This window comes from Artemia franciscana, chromosome 17 (genome assembly GCF_032884065.1).
Source record: "Artemia franciscana chromosome 17, ASM3288406v1, whole genome shotgun sequence".
Taxonomy (NCBI): domain Eukaryota; kingdom Metazoa; phylum Arthropoda; class Branchiopoda; order Anostraca; family Artemiidae; genus Artemia; species Artemia franciscana.
The window spans coordinates 12,549,229-12,571,201 of NC_088879.1; the positions used below are offsets into that span (position 1 = coordinate 12,549,229).

Below are 21,973 nucleotides of genomic sequence, written 5' to 3' on the forward strand. Positions count from 1 at the left end.
AATGACGACCGGGACCCGGGACACAGGGAATATAAATGACGACCGGGACACAGGGACACAACTACAACGGGGACACCGGGGGAAACAGGGGGATGTAAATGACGACCGGGACACCGGGACAGGGAATGGTCGATTAGCAATCACCATCAACAAAGCTCAAGGGCAATCATTAGAATCATGAGGTATAGATCTGAATACAGATTGTTTTCCCATGGACCATTATATGTTGCATGTTCAAGAGTCGGTAAACCTGACAATCTATTTATATGCAAAGACAATGGGACAGCAAAGAATGTTGTATATTCGCAAGTTTTACGTAGTTAAAACCATATATATATATCTATCTATATTCACAGGTGGGACATAGGGACACAACTACAATGGCGCGTAACTATTATGGCGCGTAACGACTTACGCGCGCGGGGGGGCTTGGGGGGGGCGCGAAGCGCCCCCACCAACTAGGTGTTGGGGTGGCGCGAAGCGCCACCCCAACAGCTAGTATATATATATATATATATATATATATATATATATATATATATATATATGTATATATATATATATATATATATATATATATATATATATATATATATATATATATATATATATATATATATATATATATATATATATATATATATATATATATATATATATATATATATATATATATATATATATATATATATATATATTAACAGGTGGGACACAGTGACAAAACTACAATGGCGCGTAACGACTTACGCGCGGGGGGGGGCGAAGCACCCCCACCAACTAGGTGTTGATGTGACACGAAGAATGAGTGTATAAGCAATAACCAATCAATATATTGATCTTTTTCAGTATTGATCAGTTCGGAAATCCCTTAGTATCAGCCGTCATGCTTGTAAAATAGTCCAGCTAGCAGAAACCATATTTTTAAGACTTGTCAAAATTGATCAATAAGCTTGGATTGATTAGTTTAAAGACTTTTACCCAGAAAATATCGCATTATTTCCGAAAAAAAAATTACCACGTTCACACATTTCTGAGTCTCCAAGAGAGGAGGGCAGGAGGATACAGCCCCTTTTATCTTGTGAGTTCCACGTAGATAGCCTAGTAAACTTAATAATGAGTTTACCAACGGAATTTTTTTTTCCGAAAGTGAAATGGATCTGTAGAAAAACCAGGTATAATATTTTAAATAAGACAGTAGAAAAATAATAATAATAAAAAAAAACTTTTAATAATAAGAAAGTCCGATTATATCAACTTTACCTCCCAGAAGCTTTTGTCAATGGGAAAACTTTATCTATACATACAAATAAAATAAAAAGAGGGGGGGGGGGGTAAAAAGGATTTTTTTTCATGGGGGGTGAAGGGTTAAAAAAAAACATTAAAAACGCATTAAAAATTTGTTTACATTCATTTTTGTTAAGTTTTTAAGAGGCAGACAAAAATTTCAGGGGGGGGGGTTCAAGCCTCCGATTCCCTTGGATTTGTAGATGGAAAGGCAGTGTCGTTTTCAGAGAGGCAAAAAGGAAGGAAACAGGCAAATTATGTAAAATTATAGGGGAAAATAAATTTAGGAAAATAATTACAGTAATTTGGAGGAGGGGTACCCCTGCCTACCTGTTTGGTTGTAATAAAACTGTATAAGCCGAAATTATTAACAATAAGCAAGTTCTCAAGATACATCCGTGTGATTATAGTAAATAGTTATAAATAACCAACTGATTAATACTGCATCAGACCTAATCTATCTTCTATATATATAAAATTAAGTTGTCTGTGTGTTATGTATGTCGAGTGACGTCATGTCGTGATGAAGTTAGTTGTCGTCATGTTTGTTTTGACGATGACGTCATTAAAGGTATTTAACAAATTCGTTCAAAGACAAATTTTTAATTGTAAGAAGATCGTGGACGGAAAAATGTTTAATTGCAAAATGACTGAAGAACCTACAATGGCAACAGCCGAGGAAGCTGCTCAAAGAGTCTATGCCAAAAAACTTGCTGCTGATAGAGAAAGTAAGAAAAGAAAGCGTGCCGAGGAATCACAAGAACAGCAAGAAAACAGGCTTGCGGCTGATAGAGAAAGTAAGAACAGAAAGTGTGCCGAGGAATCACAAGAGCAACGTAAAAACAGGCTTGCGGCTTCAAGAGATAATACCAGATTAGGAATGTGCAATTTCCGTCAACGAAGGCGTGTCGACGAACTACCAGAGCAACGCGAAACCAGACTTGCTGCTAAAAGAAAAAGTGAAAAAAGAAGGCGTGCCGAGGAATCAAAAGAGCAACGTGAAAATATGCTTGCAGCTTCAAGAGATAATGCCAAAAGAAAGCGTGCCGAGGAATCACAAGAGCAACGTGAAAATTCTCGCATGGCATTCAGGTACAGCCCAGTCGATGATTATAGTAGATGTGTTCAAATCAGGACTATGTCTAATATTTGTCCCTACTGCAAGGCCTTGAAATTTAATGGTGAAACCATGTGAATGTGTCGTGCCTCAGGAAAAGTTAAACTTCCTCAACTGGCTGCACCCCCAGAGCCATTGAAGACTTTGCTTACTGACAATCTATGACAATCTATTTATATGCACAGACAATGGGACATCGAAGAATGTTGTATATTCGCAAGTTTTACGTAGTTAAAAACATATATATATATATATATATATATATATATATATATATATATATATATATATATATATATATATATATATATATATATATATTTCTATATTCACAGGGTTTGGACAGGTTGGTTCGTTTCAAATTATATGCTCTGTCCTATTTTTGTAGGATTTCCTGGGCTCAAATATAGGCCAAATATAGGATTCGGAAATCCTCGGGATCAGATCTATGGTAGATGGCGTGGGATGCCTGGTCACATAAATTACCAAGTTTCATCCAGATCCCTCCAATCTAAGCGATTTCCATGATTTTAGGTCCCCCCCCAGATTCCCCCAAATGTCACCAGATCCGGTAAGGATTTAAAATAAGAGCTTTTAGACACGATATCCTTCTACATATCAAATTTCATTGAGATCCGATCACCCGTTCCTAAGTTTAAAATATCTCATTTTTTCTAATTTTCAGAATCACCCCCCCCCCCAAACTAACCCAAAGAGAGCGGATCCGTTCTGGTTATATCAATCATGTATCTGGGACTTGTGCTTATTTTTTCCCACCAAGTTTCAGCCCGATCCGTCCAATCTAAGCGTTTTCCATGATTTTAGGTCACCCCAAACTCCCCCCAATGTCCCCAGATCCGGTCGGGATTTAAAATAAGAGCTTTGAGACATGATATCCTTCTAAATATCAAATTTCATTGAGATCCGATCACCCGTTCGTAAGTTAAAAATACCTCATTTTTTCTAATTTTTCAGAATCACCCCCCCCCCTCCCAACTACCCCAAAGAGAGCGGATCCGTTCTGGTTATGTCAATCATGTACCTAGACTTGTGATTATTTTTCCCACCAAGTTTCAGCCCTATCCCTTCACTCTAAGTGTTTTCCAAGATTTTAGGTTTCCCCCTCAAAACCCCCCCAATGTCACCAGGTCGGGATTTAAAATAAAAGCTTTGAGACACGATATCCTTCCAAACATCAAATTTCATTAAGATCTGATCAACCGTTCGTAAGTTAAAAATACTTCATTTTACTATTTTTTCTGAATTAACGGGCCCCCACTCCCCCCCCCTCCAGATGGTCAAATCGGGAAAATGACTATTTCTAATTTAATCTGGTCCAGTTCCTGATACGTCTGCCAAATTTCATCATCCTAGCTTACCTGGAAGTGCCTAATGTAGCAAAACCAGGACCGACAGACAGACAGAATTTGCGATTGCTATATGTCACTTGGTTAATACCAAGTACCATAAAAACACTATGCTACAATGAGATTAACCGAACAGACGGACCAAAGGATGATGAGGCGATAAACGATAAAAAGCTGATTCCGACAACCTTCCATGCAGGAGGGCCAACTTTGCACTTTTGTCAGGGACATCAAACTTACGAATTATCTTACCATTGCTATACCAAGGGGGGAGATAAAGTAAAAATTTACAATACCTGAAATAAAAAGTCCGAATCTGATTAACATCATTTTTCTTTAGAAGGGGATAAAGACCAGATAGATAAAGGACAGATAGCCTACCCAGTGCACGTCTATTATACTTCCCTCGATTAGCAACTATCTTAGAATAGCCCATTTGAATAACTGGGCCGTATTCGCATCAGTCAGCCAGCGTTCAGCCAGGAAACACATAAGTCACAAGGACTCCAGTCTCATTAAGCAGAGACTGCTAGCCTACATACTGATCTTCGCTCATTTCGGACAGGCCCAAAATGACAAAAAACAAAACATAGGCTACTAAGTCAACACAACAGCATAGCCCAGGCAGAAGCAGCTTACTAAGCCCAACACAAAGCATTAGTTAAGTTCAAACAGCTCAACAGTTGTAATTAATTATCATTCTACACCAAAAGACAGAAAATTGCAAATCATGAGCAATGTTCTTTGTGCTCTTCAGCCGAAAATACAGGAATAATAGGATTTTAGCCAAAATATAGGCATTTTATAGGAGTGCATTAAAATATAGGAATTTATTGGAAATTATAGGCGAGTCCGAGCACTGTATTCACATATGGGACACAGGGACACAACTACAATGGCGCGTAACGACTTATGCACGCAGGGGGGCTTGGGGGGCGCGGAGCGCCCCCACCAACTAGGTGCTGGGGTGGCGGGAAGCGCCACCCCGACAGCTAGTTTACTATAGAAAAAACAAGCTGCTTTAAGATGTTTATTGCTTCATTTGAGAATGAATATAAAATATATTTGAATATGACACATTAACATTGAAAATCTAGACCAAACATAATAAACATATCTTGAACTATCCTACTAAAAAAGAAGCAAAAATCCTTTAATATTTTGGAAATGATCAATTAATCAAAAAGCTAAACAGGTCTTTCAGCAAACATTTGTAGATAATCTTTAAGAATATTTTTCATCAAATCTACTCAAATATTTTTATAGCGCTGCTTGGCACCAGAACAACCCAGCTTACCTAGGTGAGCTATTGGCTTACCTGGTGTACACAAACTTACCTTGACCATTTCATTAAATGATCTAGCTAGTATACTTCATACCTTTAAGAGTTGTCGAAATTGATCGATAAGTTTCGTCATTTCGTAGAACCGCTGCTCTTCAAGCCCCCTTCTTTTACACCATTTGCGGGAATTACTATCTCTCGACTTGCCAAATTTGATTTCAAGCCATTCTCTATATGCATTTAACAATGTTATTGGATCTCCATGGTCTGACTCCAGGGGTTTCCGCGCATTCTTAGATAAATGGATTATAAAACATAAAATTAAACATGACAGTATAAAGAATAAACAATAAACAAATAACCAAAAGAATCAACAAATATGTAAATATGAACAAAAAAAAATAATACAAAGAATCAGATCTCGATGGTTTGACTACAAGGATTTGTGTGCATTCTAGGTAAAATAATAAAACATACACAGAACATAAAGACGTAAAGAATACACAGAACAGAAATTAAGAGTTTACATTTCTATTCAAGTAGTTTACTAAACATTTTTACTTTCCTTATTTTTAAGGAAAGCTGTGTTTGTTTGAAACTTTTCGTGAGCTTTGACGGTGAATACCGAACTCTATTGCAAAAATTAACAGTTTAGCATTACAAGACCAACTGGTTGATTATTTACAACAGATTTTTTTTTTTTTTTTTTTTTTTTTTTTTTTTTTTTTTTTTTTTTTTTTGTTAGAGAAGCCTATTTATCAAATCTGAATAAAAAGCCTATTAAAGTGCTGAATGGAATACGGCTGAGTTGCACGGACTTGAGTTAAATTATAGTCTTGGTGTAACTAATTAAATGCCCAGTAATATTATGAGCCTTATCTTGAACCCTACAATTTCCTTCTGAAGTTGAGAATATGCCCAAATGATGGAAATATTAACAAGCCAGAGTCACAGTTTGTCTTAGGTTAAAGGACAAAACCTTTAGCTGAAAGGTTGTACTCTAATAAAAGCTGAGAAAGGGAACTCGGTTATATGTTAAACTGAACGATGACTTAATTTTCTTTCCCATATTCTTTAAATGCTCTTATATTGAATTTTTCCTTTTTCATGCTGTCAAAGAATTTAGGTTCCGAATCAAATAAGTCTGTTAGTTACTATTTATACTGCTATTTGTGTCCATTATACTTATTTACTATTTACTGTTTTCAGTTTTGGCGCATTTTGGGCAGGATTCATACCCTTTCAGAAAGTTTCAAGTGAAGACTAACTTCTGTGTATTTTCATCACCTCCAATGTATCGGTTGTGTTGAAAATAATTTATTGTTGCAATAAATAAGAATAAAGACTACAAGAAATAACTTATTAGTTTGTGAGTAAATAGAGCCACAAACACTAGTATTTCAGCTTTTCTTTCAACAAATTTGTTTTGACTTGCCATTGAAGTATCAAGAACAGTACAAATTGGTCAAGTGACAAGTTCAACAACTATTTATGTCCAAGAATTTTGGGGAAATCACGACATCGATTTTTAATAAAAGATACTACTATAAGCAGTTATACAACTTTTATAAGTAGCAGGCACAAAATATGTAAAAGAGGAACATGGTTGAAAAATAAGTAAAAAATATGCTGCAAACAACTTAAACAACTTAAGACGTATGGTATCTAACAACTTAAGACGGCGTGACATTCCTTTGAGGGTGTATTTCTCTTTGGGAATGAAAATATTGCTAATGTTTGAACTTCGTAAACGACAAAAAGCGCTGTCAAATTCAACTAAATAGTTTGGGTTATTTATTTTTGCAGTTCAATATGGTAATAGTGATGAAAATATGGTATTTCCCTTAAAACTTTATAACTACTAAAAAACCAAAAGAAAAATCTCAGAAAAACGCGGCTTTCAGTTATGAATAGACCTAGTTCAGGGCGGTGGGAGGGCCACAAAATATCTTTACTTTGATATCCTTGGTATCTATAAAAGTGACAGATTAATGTGTAAAAGAGAAATATATAGAAAGAAAGGGACGAAGAGGGAGAGAAAGAGACATAGAGTAAGAGAGAAAGAAAAAGAGAGAGAGGTAGAAGAGAAAGAAATAGGGAGGAAGAGATTTCAGAGTCTTGCAAAATATACATTTTGTAACTTAGAACCGACTGATATGCCACTGCAAAAACCAAAGTTTAAACACCAGAGTCATTTAAATACAGGGAAAGACTTTCGAGCTACAAAATTTTCAAGAAATGGATGTTTTTCATCAATATCATAAATTATAGACGCGTGACAAGTAAAAAAAAAAAAAAAAAAACTACCTCGACGTCAGGATCTCTGTATGCCCTATTGGTAAAAGGACATTGTACACTCAAAGCAGCAGCAAGAGCTAGGACTGATTCAACAAGTCCAAATAGAGAGCCCATGATCAGCATTTTCCCTAGTGTGACGTCAACTGGCAACTTCGATAATAGGGAACCAATTGGAGTGACTGTTTCCATCTCTGTTATTGCACCCTAAAATAGAACAATACAATACAGGCGCATACAAACGGGGTCAGAGTGATTTTGGGCAGATTATCTTTCCCGAAATTAACAATTTTTACGACTTTCTCCATCCGTCGACGGGATATATATATATATATATATATATATATATATATATATATATATATATATATATATATATATATATATATATATATATATATAAATAAGTTGTCTGTCTGTGTGTCTGTCTGTCAGGTGACGTCATGTTTCTGTGTCGACTGACGTCATGAAGTTAGTTGTCGTCATTTTTGCTATGACGGTGACGTCATTAAAGATAATTAAGACATATATGTTCACGTAGAAATCTATTAATGTTTAAGTTTAAAATGACTGATGAACTTACAATGGCAAAAGCCGATGAAGATGCTCAAAGAGTCTATGCCAAAAAACTTGCTGCTGATAGAGAAAGTCAGAACAGAAAGCGTGCCGAGGAATCAAAACAACAGCAAGGACCCAGGCTTGAGGCTGATAGAGAAAGAAAGAACAGAAAGCGTGCCGAGGAATCAAAAGAACAGCAAGGAAACAGGCTTGAGGCTGATAGAGAAAGAAAGAACAGAAAGCGTGCCGAGGAACTACCAGAGCAATGCGAAAGCAGACTTGTTGCTAAAAGAGAAAGTGAAAAAAGAAGGCGTGCCGAGGAATCACAAGAACAGCAAGAAATCAGGCTTGCTGCTGATAGAGAAAGTAAGAAAAGAAAGCGTGCCGAGGAATCACAAGAACAGCAAGTAATCAGGCTTGCTGCTGATAGAGAAAGTAAGAAAAGAAAGCGTGCCGAGGAATCAGAGCAACCTGAAAGTTATCGCCTGGAATTCAGGTACAGCCCAGTCGATGATTATAGCTTGAGTAGATGTGTTCAAATCGGGACAATGTCTAAAATTTGTCCCTATAGCAAGGCCTTGAAATTCAATGGTGAAATAATGGGAATGTGTTGCGCCTCAGGAAAAGTTAAACTTCCTCTATTGGCTGCACAACCAGAGCCATTGAAGACTTTCCTTACTGGAACTACGTCAGAATCAAAGCGTTTTTTGTCACAAATCAAAAAATACAACTCATGATTCCAAATGACGTCGTTTGGAGCACAAATCGAAAATCCAGATCAATTTATGTCTACTTTCAAAGTAAAAGGGCAAATTTATCATAGAGCAGGGTCCCTTCTACCATTCTCAGGTGAGAATCATAAATTTTTACAATTGTAATTCATCAGTGATAGAAATTCTGAATTGAATGCACGTTGCGAAATTTCTCCCAACGTTGAAAGGACAATCGTTTCCCAATTGCAACAACTTTTCCACGAAAATAATAATTTAGTGCGTCTGTTCAAAACAGCCATCGATTTGATGCCTACTGATACGTATAAAATTGTTATTTCCGCTGACAAAACGCCTCCTGGCCAACATATGCGTAGATACAATGCTCCAACTATCGACGAAGTGGCAATCGTTATGGTCGGTGATCAGTTTTTACCTCGAGATATTATTCTTCATAAGCGAAACGCTCAGTTGTTAAGAATTGCTGAAACTCATCGATGCTACGATGCCCTACAATATCCTATCATTTTTTTGGATGGAGCCGACGGCTATCACTTTAATATTAAATTGATGAATCCAGCCACTAACAAAGAAATGAATAAGAAATGCAGTGCAATGCATTATTATTCCTATAGACTAATGATTCGGCAGGATGAAGAAAATTATATTTTTAAATGCCGTGAATTGTTTCACTAATTTGTCGTTGATATGTATGCTAAAATTGAATCAGAACGTTTGCTATATATCCAACTGAATCAGACCAAGCTCCGCTCTGAACAATACATTCATTTGCGAGATGCAGTTATAAATGACGGTAATACCACAAACGTTGGAAGATTAACAATTTTACCTTCGTCATATGCTGGCAGTCCCCGTCATATGCATGAATATGCTCAAGATGCTATTGCGTATGTTCGTCTCTATGGTCGTCCAGATTTATTTATTACATTTACATGTAATCAATCTTGGGACGAGATACTGCAGCTTTTACTTCAAGGACAATCGACGGTTCATAGGCATGACATTACGGCCCGTGTCTTCCGGCAAAAGTTGAAATCACTGATAAACTATATAGTAAAACTTGAAGTGTTTGGGTCAGTGCGATGCTGGATAAACTCAGTGGAATGGCAAAAACGAGGTTTGCCACACGCACATATACTAATCTGGCTACATAAAAAAATTACTTCGAACGAAATTGATGATGTGATTTCCGCTGAAATACCTTACAAAAATGTCGATAAGGGGTTACATGATATTATTGTAAAAAATATGATACATGGACCTTGCGGTGCACTGAACGAAAATTCACCATGCATGGCCAAAGGAAGGTGCACAAAGCAATATCCTCGACTTTTAGTATCAAACACAATTACTGGCAATGATGGTTACCCACAATATAGAAGACGATCTACTGAAGATGGCAGTAAAACAGCAATAATAAAGAAGCGTAACGGTACCACCATCGAAGTAGATAACCAGTGGGTTGTTCCATATTCCCCATTATTATCAAAAACATTTAATGCACACATAAACGTTGAATACCGTAACTCCGTAAAGGCAATCAAATACATATGTAAATACGTCAACAAAGGCAGTGACATGGCAGTTTTTGGCTTGCAGCCCGAAATCAAAGATTTCGACGAAATCGTACAATATCAGGCTGGAAGATACATAAGCAGTAATGAAGCTGTTTGGCGAATTCTTTCATTTCCGATACATGAACGTAGTCCAGCTGTTGTTCACTTAGCGGTACATTTACAGAATGGTCAACATCTTTATTTCACGGAAACCAACGTGCAACAAAGAGCCCTGAACCCACCGGATACAACATTAACAGCTTTTTTTTCGCTTTGCAAAAATGATTCTTTTGCAAAAAAACTGCTGTATACTGAAGTGCCTTCGTATTACACGTGGAATACTAAAAATAAAGTATTTGAACGTCAAAAACAGGGTAAGTCAGTCGACGGCCAACCTACCATCTTCAAAGATACTACGATAGGAAGACTATACACTGTTCACCCCAATCAACATGAATGCTTCTTTCTGCGCCTGCTTTTGGTGAATGTACCCGGTCCGACATCCTTTGAGTATTTGAGAACTGTAAACGGTACTATACATGACAGTTACCGTAGTGCATGCCAAGCTCTGAATTTATTGGAGAATGACCAATACTGGGATAACTGCATCAATGACGCGTGCGAAACATCAATCCCAAGTCAAATTCGTGCATTGTTTGGCATCATTTTAACAACTTGCTCTCCATCAGCTCCTACAGAGTTATGGGAAAAATATAAGTCAAAAATGTCCGAAGATATACTCCATCAAAAACAGTTAGAGACGTCAGATATGACTTTTGATTTTACATCAGAAATTTATAACTACACTTTAGTTATTATAGAAGATTTGTGCGTACGTATGGCAAACAAACCTCTTCAGGATTTGGGAATGCCTTCACCTAACCGTATCACTGCTGTTTCGACATGTGTAGAATTGGATCGTGAACAAAGTTACAGTACGAGTGATCTATTGTCGTATGTACAAAATAACATTTCCAAGATAACGTCGGAACAAAAAGACATTTATGATACGATAATGCATTGTGTCGATAACAACGTTGGAGAAATTTTATTTTTGGATGCGCCAGGAGGTACTGGTAAAACGTTTGTGATAAAACTGATTCTGGCATCAATTCGATCAAAAAATGATACAGCGTTGGCAATTGCGTCGTCCGGAATAGCCGCAACATTGCTGCCTGGTGGAAGAACTGCTCATTCCGCTTTGAAATTGCCTCTGAATTTGCATTCTACAGAAACTCCCACGTGCAATATTTCCAAATCATCTGGGATGGGTAAAGTATTGCAGCAATGCAAACTTATTATTTGGGATGAGTGCACAATGGCGCACAAAAAATCGCTCGAGGCTCTGGATCAATGCTTGAAAGATTTAAGAGGGAATTCGAATCCCTTTGGCAGCACATTGATATTGCTTGCGGGAGATTTCAGGCAAACATTACCTATAATACCTAGATCAACTCCTGCAGACGAAATGAATGCTTGCCTGAAAAATTCTAATTTATGGGCACACGTAAAAATATTAAAATTAACTACAAATATGCGTGTCCGATTGCAAAACGATGACTCTGGTCAAACATTTTCAGATCAATTGCTGGCAATTGGAAACGGAAAGCTCCCAGTAGACTCAATTTCAGGACGTATACAACTACCTGCTGATTTCTTTAATTTAGTGACGTCCAAAAATGAATTGATTGAAAAAGTATTTCCGAATATTCTAAAAAATTATAAAAATAATAAATGGCAAAGTGAAAGAGCGATTCTCGCACCCAAAAATATAGACGTCCACGAAATCAACAATATTGTTTTGACCAAGATTCGAGACCAGGCAGTCCTTTACAAGTCAGTCGACACAGTTTTGGAACCGAATGAAGCGGTTAATTATCCATCTGAATTTTTAAATTCCATAGATCTTTCAGGGTTTCCACCACACGTGCTACAACTAAAAACAGGCGTAACAATAATACTTTTAAGAAATATCAACCCACCAAAGCTTTGCAATGGCACGCGAATTGCCGTAAAAAAACAATGGAAAACCTAATAGAGGCCACAATCTTGACAGGGCCTTTTGAGGGTGAGGCTGTTCTTATTCCTCGCATTCCCATGATTCCAACGGATCTGCCTTTTCAATTTAAAAGATTGCAATTCCCAATTCGATTAGCATTTGCAATCACCATTAACAAAGCTCAAGGTCAATCATTAGAAAAATGTGGTATAGATCTTAATACTGATTGTTTTTCCCATGGACAATTGTACGTTGCATGTTCGAGGGTCGGTAAACCTGACAATCTATTTATATGCAGCGACAATTGGACAGCGAAGAATGTTGTATATTCGCAAGTTTTACGCAGTTAATTTGTATTGTATCTATCTATCTATCTATCTATATAAAAACGAGTTGTGTGTATGCATGTTTGTTTGTTTGTAAAAAGAGCGTTTGCATATGACGTCATTATTAGTACATACGGCTTTGTATATGCACAGACAATGGGAAAGCCAAGAATGTTGTATATTCGCAATTTTTACGTAGTTTAACTCCTGCAGACGAAATGATTGCTTGCCTGAAAAATTCTAATTTATGGGCACACGTAAAAATATTAAAATTAACTACAAATATGCGTGTCCGATTGCAAAACGATGACTCTGGTCAAACATTTTTTTTTTTTTTTGCACAGACAATGGGAAAGCCAAGAATGTTGTATATTCGCAATTTTTACGTAGTTTGAAACACATATATAAATCTATCTATATTCACAGGTGGGACACAGGGACACAACTACAATGGCGCGTAACTAATATGGCGCGTAACGACTTACGCGCGCGGGGGGGCTTGGGGGGCGCGAAGCGCCCCACCAACTAGGTGTTGGGGTGGCGCGAAGCGCCACCCCAACAGCTAGTATATATATAAAAATAAGTTGTCTGTCTGTGTGTCTGTCAGGTGACGTCATGTTTCTGTGTCGACTGACGTCATGAAGTTAGTTGTCGTCATTTTTGCTATGACGGTGACGTCATTAAAGATATTTAAGACATATATGTTCACGTAGAAATCTATTAATGTTTAAGTTTAAAATGACTGATGAACTTACAATGGCAAAAGCCGATGAAGATGCTCAAAGAGTCTATGCCAAAAAACTTGCTGCTGATAGAGAAAGTCAGAAAAGAAAGCGTGCCGAGTAATCAAAAGAACAGCAAGGAAACAGGCTTGAGGCTGATAGAGAAAGAAAGAACAGAAAGCGTGCCGAGGAACTACCAGAGCAACGCGAAAGCAGACTTGCTGCTAAAAGAGAAAGTGAAAAAAGAAGGCGTGCCGAGGAATCACAAAAACAGCAAGAAATCAGGCTTGCTGCTGATAGAGAAAGTAAGAAAAGAAAGCGTGCCGAGGAATCACAAGAACAGCAAGAAATCAGGCTTGCTGCTGATAGAGAAAGTAAGAAAAGAAAGCGTGCCGAGGAATCAGAGCAACCTGAAAGTTACCGAAAATCCCCAAATCGAAAATCCCCAAATCGAAAATCCAGATCAATTTATGTCTACTTTCAAAGTAAAAGGGCAAATTTATCATAGAGCAGGGTCCCTTCTACCATTCTCAGGCGAGAATCAAATTTCTCCCAACGTTGAAAGGACAATCGTTTCCCAATTGCAACATGTTTTCCACGAAAATAATAATTTAGTGCGTCTGTTCAAAACAGCCATTGATTTGATGCCTACTGATACGCATAAAATTGTTATTTCCGCTGACAAAACGCCTCTTGCCCAACATGTGCATAGATACAATGCTCCAACTATCGACGAAGTGGCAATTGTTATGGTCGGTGATCAGTTTTTACCTCGAGATATTATTCTTCATAAGCGAAACGCTCAGTTGTTAAGAATTGCTGAAACTCATCGATGCTACGATGCCCTACAATATCCTATCATTTTTTGGGATGGAGCCGACGGCTATCACTTTAATATTAAATTGATGAATCCAGCCACTAACAAAGAAATGAATGAGAAATGCAGTGCAATGCATTATTATTCCTATAGACTAATGATTCGGCAGGATGAAGAAAATTATATTTTAAAATGCCGTGAATTGTTTCACCAATTTGTCGGTGATATGTATGCTAAAATTGAATCAGAACGTTTGCTATATATCCGCCTGAATCAGACCAAGCTCCGCTCTGAACAATACATTCATTTGCGAGACGCAGTTATAAATGACGGTAATACCACAAACGTTGGAAGATTAACAATTTTACCTTCGTCATATGCTGGCAGTCCCCGTCATATGCATGAATATGCTCAAGATGCTATTGCGTATGTTCGTCTCTATGGTCGTCCAGATTTATTTATTACATTTACATGTAATCAATCTTGGGACCGAGAAAGCGTGCCGAGGAACTACCAGAGCAACGCGAAAGCAGACTTGCTGCTAAAAGAGAAAGTGAAAAAAGAAGGCGTGCAGAGGAATCACAAAAACAGCAAGAAATCAGGCTTGCTGCTGATAGAGAAAGTAAGAAAAGAAAGCGTGCCGAGGAATCACAAGAACAGCAAGAAATCAGGCTTGCTGCTGATAGAGAAAGTAAGAAAAGAAAGCGTGCCGAGGAATCAGAGCAACCTGAAAGTTACCGAAAATCCCCAAATCGAAAATCCCCAAATCGAAAATCCAGATCAATTTATGTCTACTTTCAAAGTAAAAGGGCAAATTTATCATAGAGCAGGGTCCCTTCTACCATTCTCAGGCGAGAATCAAATTTCTCCCAACGTTGAAAGGACAATCGTTTCCCAATTGCAACATCTTTTCCACGAAAATAATAATTTAGTGCGTCTGTTCAAAACAGCCATTGATTTGATGCCTACTGATACGCATAAAATTGTTATTTCCGCTGACAAAACGCCTCCTGGCCAACATGTGCGTAGATACAATGCTCCAACTATCGACGAAGTGGCAATCGTTATGGTCGGTGATCAGTTTTTACCTCGAGATATTATTCTTCATAAGCGAAACGCTCAGTTGTTAAGAATTGCTGAAACTCATCGATGCTACGATGCCCTACAATATCCTATCATTTTTTGGGATGGAGCCGACGGCTATCACTTTAATATTAAATTGATGAATCCAGCCACTAACAAAGAAATGAATGAGAAATGCAGTGCAATGCATTATTATTCCTATAGACTAATGATTCGGCAGGATGAAGAAAATTATATTTTAAAATGCCGTGAATTGTTTCACCAATTTGTCGGTGATATGTATGCTAAAATTGAATCAGAACGTTTGCTATATATCCGCCTGAATCAGACCAAGCTCCGCTCTGAACAATACATTCATTTGCGAGACGCAGTTATAAATGACGGTAATACCACAAACGTTGGAAGATTAACAATTTTACCTTCGTCATATGCTGGCAGTCCCCGTCATATGCATGAATATGCTCAAGATGCTATTGCGTATGTTCGTCTCTATGGTCGTCCAGATTTATTTATTACATTTACATGTAATCAATCTTGGGACCGAGAAAGCGTGCCGAGGAACTACCAGAGCAACGCGAAAGCAGACTTGCTGCTAAAAGAGAAAGTGAAAAAAGAAGGCGTGCAGAGGAATCACAAAACAGCAAGAAATAAGGCTTGCTGCAGATAGAGAAAGTAAAAAAAGAAAGCGTGCCGAGGAATCACAAGAACAGCAAGAAATCAGGCTTGCTGCTGATAGAGAAAGTAAGAAAAGAAAGCGTGCCGAGGAATCAGAGCAACCTGAAAGTTATCGCCTGGCATTCAGGTACAGCCCAGTCGATGATTATAGCTTGAGTAGATGTGTTCAAATCGGGACAATGTCTAAAATGTGTCCCTATTGCAAGGCCTTGAAATTAAATGGTGAAACAATGGGAATGTGTTGCGTCTCAGGAAAAGTTAAACTTCCTCTATTGGCTGCACCACCTGAGCCATTGAAGACTTTCCTTACTGGAACTACGTCAGAATCTGTTGCTTGCTGCTGATAGAGAAAGTAAGAAAAGAAAGCGTGCCGAGGAATCAGAGCAACCTGAAAGTTATCGCCTGGCATTCAGGTACAGCCCAGTCGATGATTATAGCTTGAGTAGATGTGTTCAAATCGGGACAATGTCTAAAATGTGTCCCTATTGCAAGGCCTTGAAATTAAATGGTGAAACAATGGGAATGTGTTGCGTCTCAGGAAAAGTTAAACTTCCTCTATTGGCTGCACCACCTGAGCCATTGAAGACTTTCCTTACTGGAACTACGTCAGAATCTGTTGCTTGCTGCTGATAGAGAAAGTAAGAAAAGAAAGCGTGCCGAGGAATCAGAGCAACCTGAAAGTTATCGCCTGGCATTCAGGTACAGCCCAGTCGATGATTATAGCTTGAGTAGATGTGTTCAAATCGGGACAATGTCTAAAATTTGTCCCTATTGCAAGGCCTTGAAATTCAATGGTGAAACAATGGGAATGTGTTGCGCCTCAGGAAAAGTTAAACTTCCTCTATTGGCTGCACCACCAGAGCCATTGAAGACTTTCCTTACTAGAACTACGTCAGAATCTAAGCGTTTTTTGTCACAAATCAGAAAATACAACTCATGTTTCCAAATGACGTCGTTTGGAGCCCAAATCGAAAATACAGATCAATTTATGTCTACTTTCAAAGTAAAAGGGCAAATTTATCATAGAGCAGGGTCCCTTCTACCATTTTCAGGCGAGAATCATAAATTTTTACAATTGTACTTCATCAGTGATAGAAATTCTGAATTGAATGCACATTGCGAAATTTCTCCCAAAGTTGAAAGGACAAACGTTTCCCAATTGCAACATCTTTTCCACGAAAATAATAATTTAGTGCGTCTGTTCAAAACAGCCATCGATTTGATGCCTACTGATACGCATAAAATTGTTATTTCCGCTGACAAAACGCCTCCTGGCCAACATGTGCGTAAATACAATGCTCCAACTATCGACGAAGTGGCAATCGTTATGGTCGGTGATCAATTTTTACCTCGAGATATTATTCTTCATAAGCGAAACGCTCAGTTGTTAAGAATTGCTGAAACTCATCGATGCTACGATGCCCTACAATATCCTATCATTTTTGGGGATGGAGCCGAAGGCTATCACTTTAATATTAAATTGATGAATCCAGCCACTAACAAAGAAATGAATAAGAAATGCAGTGCAATGCATTATTATTCCTATAGACTAATGATTCGGCAGGATGAAAAAAAATTATATTTTAAAATGCCGTGAATTGTTTCACCAATTTGTCGTTGATATGTATGCTAAAATTGAATCAGAACGTTTGCTATATATCCGCCTGAATCAGACCAAGCTCCGCTCTGAACAATACATTCATTTGCGAGATGCAGTTATAAATGACGGTAATACCACAAACGTTGGAAGATTAACAATTTTACCTTCGTCATATGCTGGCAGTCCCCGTCATATGCATGAATATGCTCAAGATGCTATTGCGTATGTTCGTCTCAATGGTCGTCCAGATTTATTTTATTACATTTACATGTAATCAATCTTGGGACGAGATACTGCAGCTTTTACTTCAAGGACAATCGGCGGTTCATAGGCATGACATTACGGCCCGGGTCTTCCGGCAAAAGTTGAAATCACTGATAAACTACATAGTAAAACTTGAAGTGTTTGGGTCAGTGCGATGCTGGATGTACTCAGTGGAATGGCAAAAACGAGGTTTGCCACACGCACATATACTAATCTGGCTACATAAAAAAATTACTTCGAACGAAATTGATGATGTGATTTCCGCTGAAATCTATATATATAAAAATAAGTTGTTTGTGGGTTATGTCTGTCTGTCTGTCTGTCCGCATATGACGTCTGAATTATTTCATCATATACCAATTCAAAAACGAAAGTATACAAGCTGATGTAGCTGAGTTGGTAACGCGGTATGTTCAAGGTTCTATGTTCGAGAGATTCAAGGTTCGAACCTTGAATACAAAAGAAGAAAAAAACTAAAAAAGGTAAAAACTACAAAAAAAACTAAAAAGGAAAAAAACTAAAAAAACTAAAAAAGCTAGAATACTAAAAACAACTAATAAAAGTTAAAAAACTAAAAACAAAAAATAAAAAAAAAATAAAAAAAACGTAAAAACTACAAAACTAAAACCTAAAAAAACTAAAAAAAAAGGTAAAAACGAAAAAAAACTAAAACGAAAGAAAAAACTAAAAACTAATAAAAAAAATAAAAAAACTAGAAACTGAAAAAGAAAAAAAACTAAAAAGAAAAAAGAAAAAAACTAAAAAAGCTAAAAAAAGAAAAAACCAATAATAAAACTAAAAGACACAGGGACACAACTACAATGGTTATGTTTCAGGTTGTAGATCTGAGAGGTTCAACCCTGAATACAACAAAAGAAGGAATAAAACTGAAAAAAGTAAAAACTGCAAAAAACTAAAAAAAAGAAAGAAAAACTAAAAACAAAAAATTTATTTCATCAACCAATTCAAAAACGAATGTATTCAAACCCGAGTAGCTGAGTTGGTAACGCGTTATGTTCCAGGTTCTAGATCTGAGAAACTACAAAAAAAAAATAAAAAGAAAAAACTAAAAAACTAAAAAAAAACTAAAACAAGGTAAAAACTACAAAAAAAAACTAAAAAGAAAAAAACTGAAGATATAAATGACGACGGGGACACAGGGAATGTTCGATTAGCAATCCCCATCAACAAAGCTCAAGGGCAATCATTAGAATCTTGAGGTATAAATCTGAATTCGGATTGTTTTGCCCATTGAGAATTATATGTTGCATGTTCAAGAGTCGGTAAACCTGACAATCTATTTATATACATAGACAATGGGACAGCGAAGAATATTGTATATTCGCAAGTTTTACGTAGTTAAAAACATATATATATGTATATATATATATATATATATATATATATATATATATATATATATATATATATATATATATATATATATACATAAATAAGTTGTCTGTCTGTGTGTCTGTCTGTCAGGTGACGTCATGTTTCTGTGTCGACTGACGTTATGAAGTTAGTTGTCGTCATTTTTGTTATGACGGTGACGTCATTAATGGTATTTAAGACATGCGTTCACGGAAAAATGTTTAATTGTAAAATGACTGAAGAACCTACAATGGCAACAGCCGAGGAAGCTGCTCAAAGAGTCTATGCCAAAAAACTTGCTGCTGATAGAGAAAGTAAGAAAAGAAAGCGTGGATATAACCGGGAATATAAATGACGACCGGGACACAGGGACACAACTACAACGGGGACGCCGGGGGCACAGGCGGGATATATAATTGACGACTGAGACACAGGGATTGTTTGAATAGAAATTGCAGACCGGGACACAAATGACGACCGGGACACTGGGACACAGGGAATATAAATGACGACCGGGATACTCAAAGAGAAATTACAAACTGGGACACCAGGACACAAATGACTACCGGGACACAGGGAATATAAATGCTATTTATATGCACAGACAATGGGACAGCGAAGAATGTTGTATATTCGCATGTTTTACGTAGTTAAAAATATATATTTATATCTATCTCTATTCACAGGTGGGACACAGGGACACAGCTACAATGGCGCGTAACTAATATGGCGCGTAACGACTTACGCGCGCGGGGGGTGCTTGGGGGGGCGCGAAGCGCCCCACCAACTAGGTGTTGGGGTGGCGCGAAGCGCCACCCCAACAGCTAGTACCTGATAAAAATGTCGATAAGGGGTTACATGATATTATTGTAAAAAATATGATACATGGACCTTGCGGTGCACTGAACGAAAATTCACCATGCATGGCCAAAGGAAGGTGCACAAAGCAATATCCTCGACTTTTAGTATCCAACACAATTACTGGCAATGATGGTTACCCACAATATAGAAGAAGATCTACTGAAGATGGCGGTAATACAGCAATAATAAAGAAGCGCAACGGTACCACCATCGAAGTAGATAACCAGTGGGTTGTTCCATATTCCCCATTATTATCAAAAACATTTAATGCACACATAAACGTTGAATACTGTAACTCCGTAAAGGCAATTAAATACATATGTAAATACGTCAACAAAGGCAGTGACATGGCAGTTTTTGGCTTGCAGCCCGAAATCAAAGATTTCGACGAAATCGTACAATATCAGGCTGGAAGATACATAAGCAGTAATGAAGCTGTTTGGCGAATTCTTTCATTTCCGATACATGAACGTAGTCCAGCTGTTGTTCACTTAGCAGTACATTTACAGAATGGTCAACGTGTTTATTTCTCGGAAACCAACGTACAACAAAGAGCCCTGAATCCACCAGATACAAAATTAACAGCTTTTTTTTTCGCTTTGCAAAAATGATTCTTTTGCAAAAAAACTGCTGTATACTGAAGTGCCTTCGTATTACACGTGGAATACTAAAAATAAAGTATTTGAACGTCGAAAACAGGGTAAGTCAGTCGACGGCCAACCTACCATCTTCAAAGATACCACGATAGGAAGACTCTACACCGTTCACCCCAATCAACATGAATGCTTCTTTCTACGCCTGCTTTTGGTGAATGTACCCGGTCCGACATCCTTTGAGTATTTGAGAACTGTAAACGGTACTATACATGACACTTACCGTAGTGCATGCCAAGCTCTGAATTTATTGGAGAATGACCAAGACTGGGATAACTGCATCAATGACGCGTGCGAAACGTCAACCCCAAGTCAAATTCGTGCATTGTTTGGCATCATTTTAACAACTTGCTATCCATCAGCTCCTAAAGAGTTATGGGAAAAATATAAGTCAAAAATGTCCGAAGATATACTCCATCGAAAACAGTTAGAGACGTCAGATATGACTTTTGATTTTACATCAGAAATTTATAACTACACTTTAGTTATTATAGAAGATTTGTGCGTACGTATGGCAAACAAACCTCTTCAGGATTTAGGAATGCCTTCACCTAACCGTATCGCTGCTGTTTCGACATGTCTAGAATTGGATCGTGAACAAAGTTACAGTACGAGTGATCTATTGTCGTATGTACAAAATAACATTTCCAAGTTAACGTCGGAACAAAAAGACATTTATGATACGATAGACTCAATTTCAGGACGTATACAACTACCTGCTGATTTCTGTAATTTAGTGACGTCCAAAAATGAATTGATTGAAAAAGTATTTCCGAATATTCTAAATAATTATAAAAATAATAAATGGCTAAGTGAAAGAGCGATTCTCGCACCCAAAAATATAGACGTCCACAAAATCAACAATATTGTTTTGACCAAGATTCGAGACCAGGCAGTCCTTTACAAGTCGGTCGACACAGTTTTGGAACCAAATGAAGCGTTTAATTATCCATCTGAATTTTTAAATTCCATAGATCTTTCAGGGTTTCCACCAAACGTGCTACAACTAAAAATAGGCGTACCAATGCGTTTGCATATGACGTCATTATTAGTACATAAGGCTTTGTATATGCACAGACAATGGGAAAGCCAAGAATGTTGTATATTCGCAATTTTTACGTAGTTTAACTCCTGCAGACGAAATGATTGCTTGCCTGAAAAATTCTAATTTATGGGCACACTTAAAAATATTAAAATTAACAACAAATATGCGTGTCCGATTGCAAAACGATGACTCTGGTCAAACATTTTCAGATCAATTGCTGGCAATTGGAAACGGAAAGCTCCCAGTAGTGGGAAAGCCAAGAATGTTGTATATTCGCAATTTTTACGTGGTTTGAAACACATATATAAATCTATCTATATTCACAGGTGGGACACAGGGACACAACTACAATGGCCCGTAACTA

General features: G+C 37.4%; 1 protein-coding gene across 2 annotated transcripts in view; it reads right to left on the reverse strand.

Moving 5' to 3' along the window:
* The window catches only part of LOC136037873 (probable ATP-dependent RNA helicase DHX34), a 291,716-nt gene that overhangs the window by 38,306 nt on the left and 231,437 nt on the right, over window positions 1–21,973 (reverse strand). For both annotated transcript variants that reach the window (XM_065720723.1, XM_065720724.1), the window contains exons 11-12: window positions 7,358–7,552; window positions 5,148–5,342 (exon numbers count right to left, since the gene is read on the reverse strand). In XM_065720723.1, coding sequence (XP_065576795.1) covers window positions 5,148–5,342; window positions 7,358–7,552 — 390 coding nt within the window. The remainder of the gene's footprint in view (window positions 1–5,147; window positions 5,343–7,357; window positions 7,553–21,973) is intronic.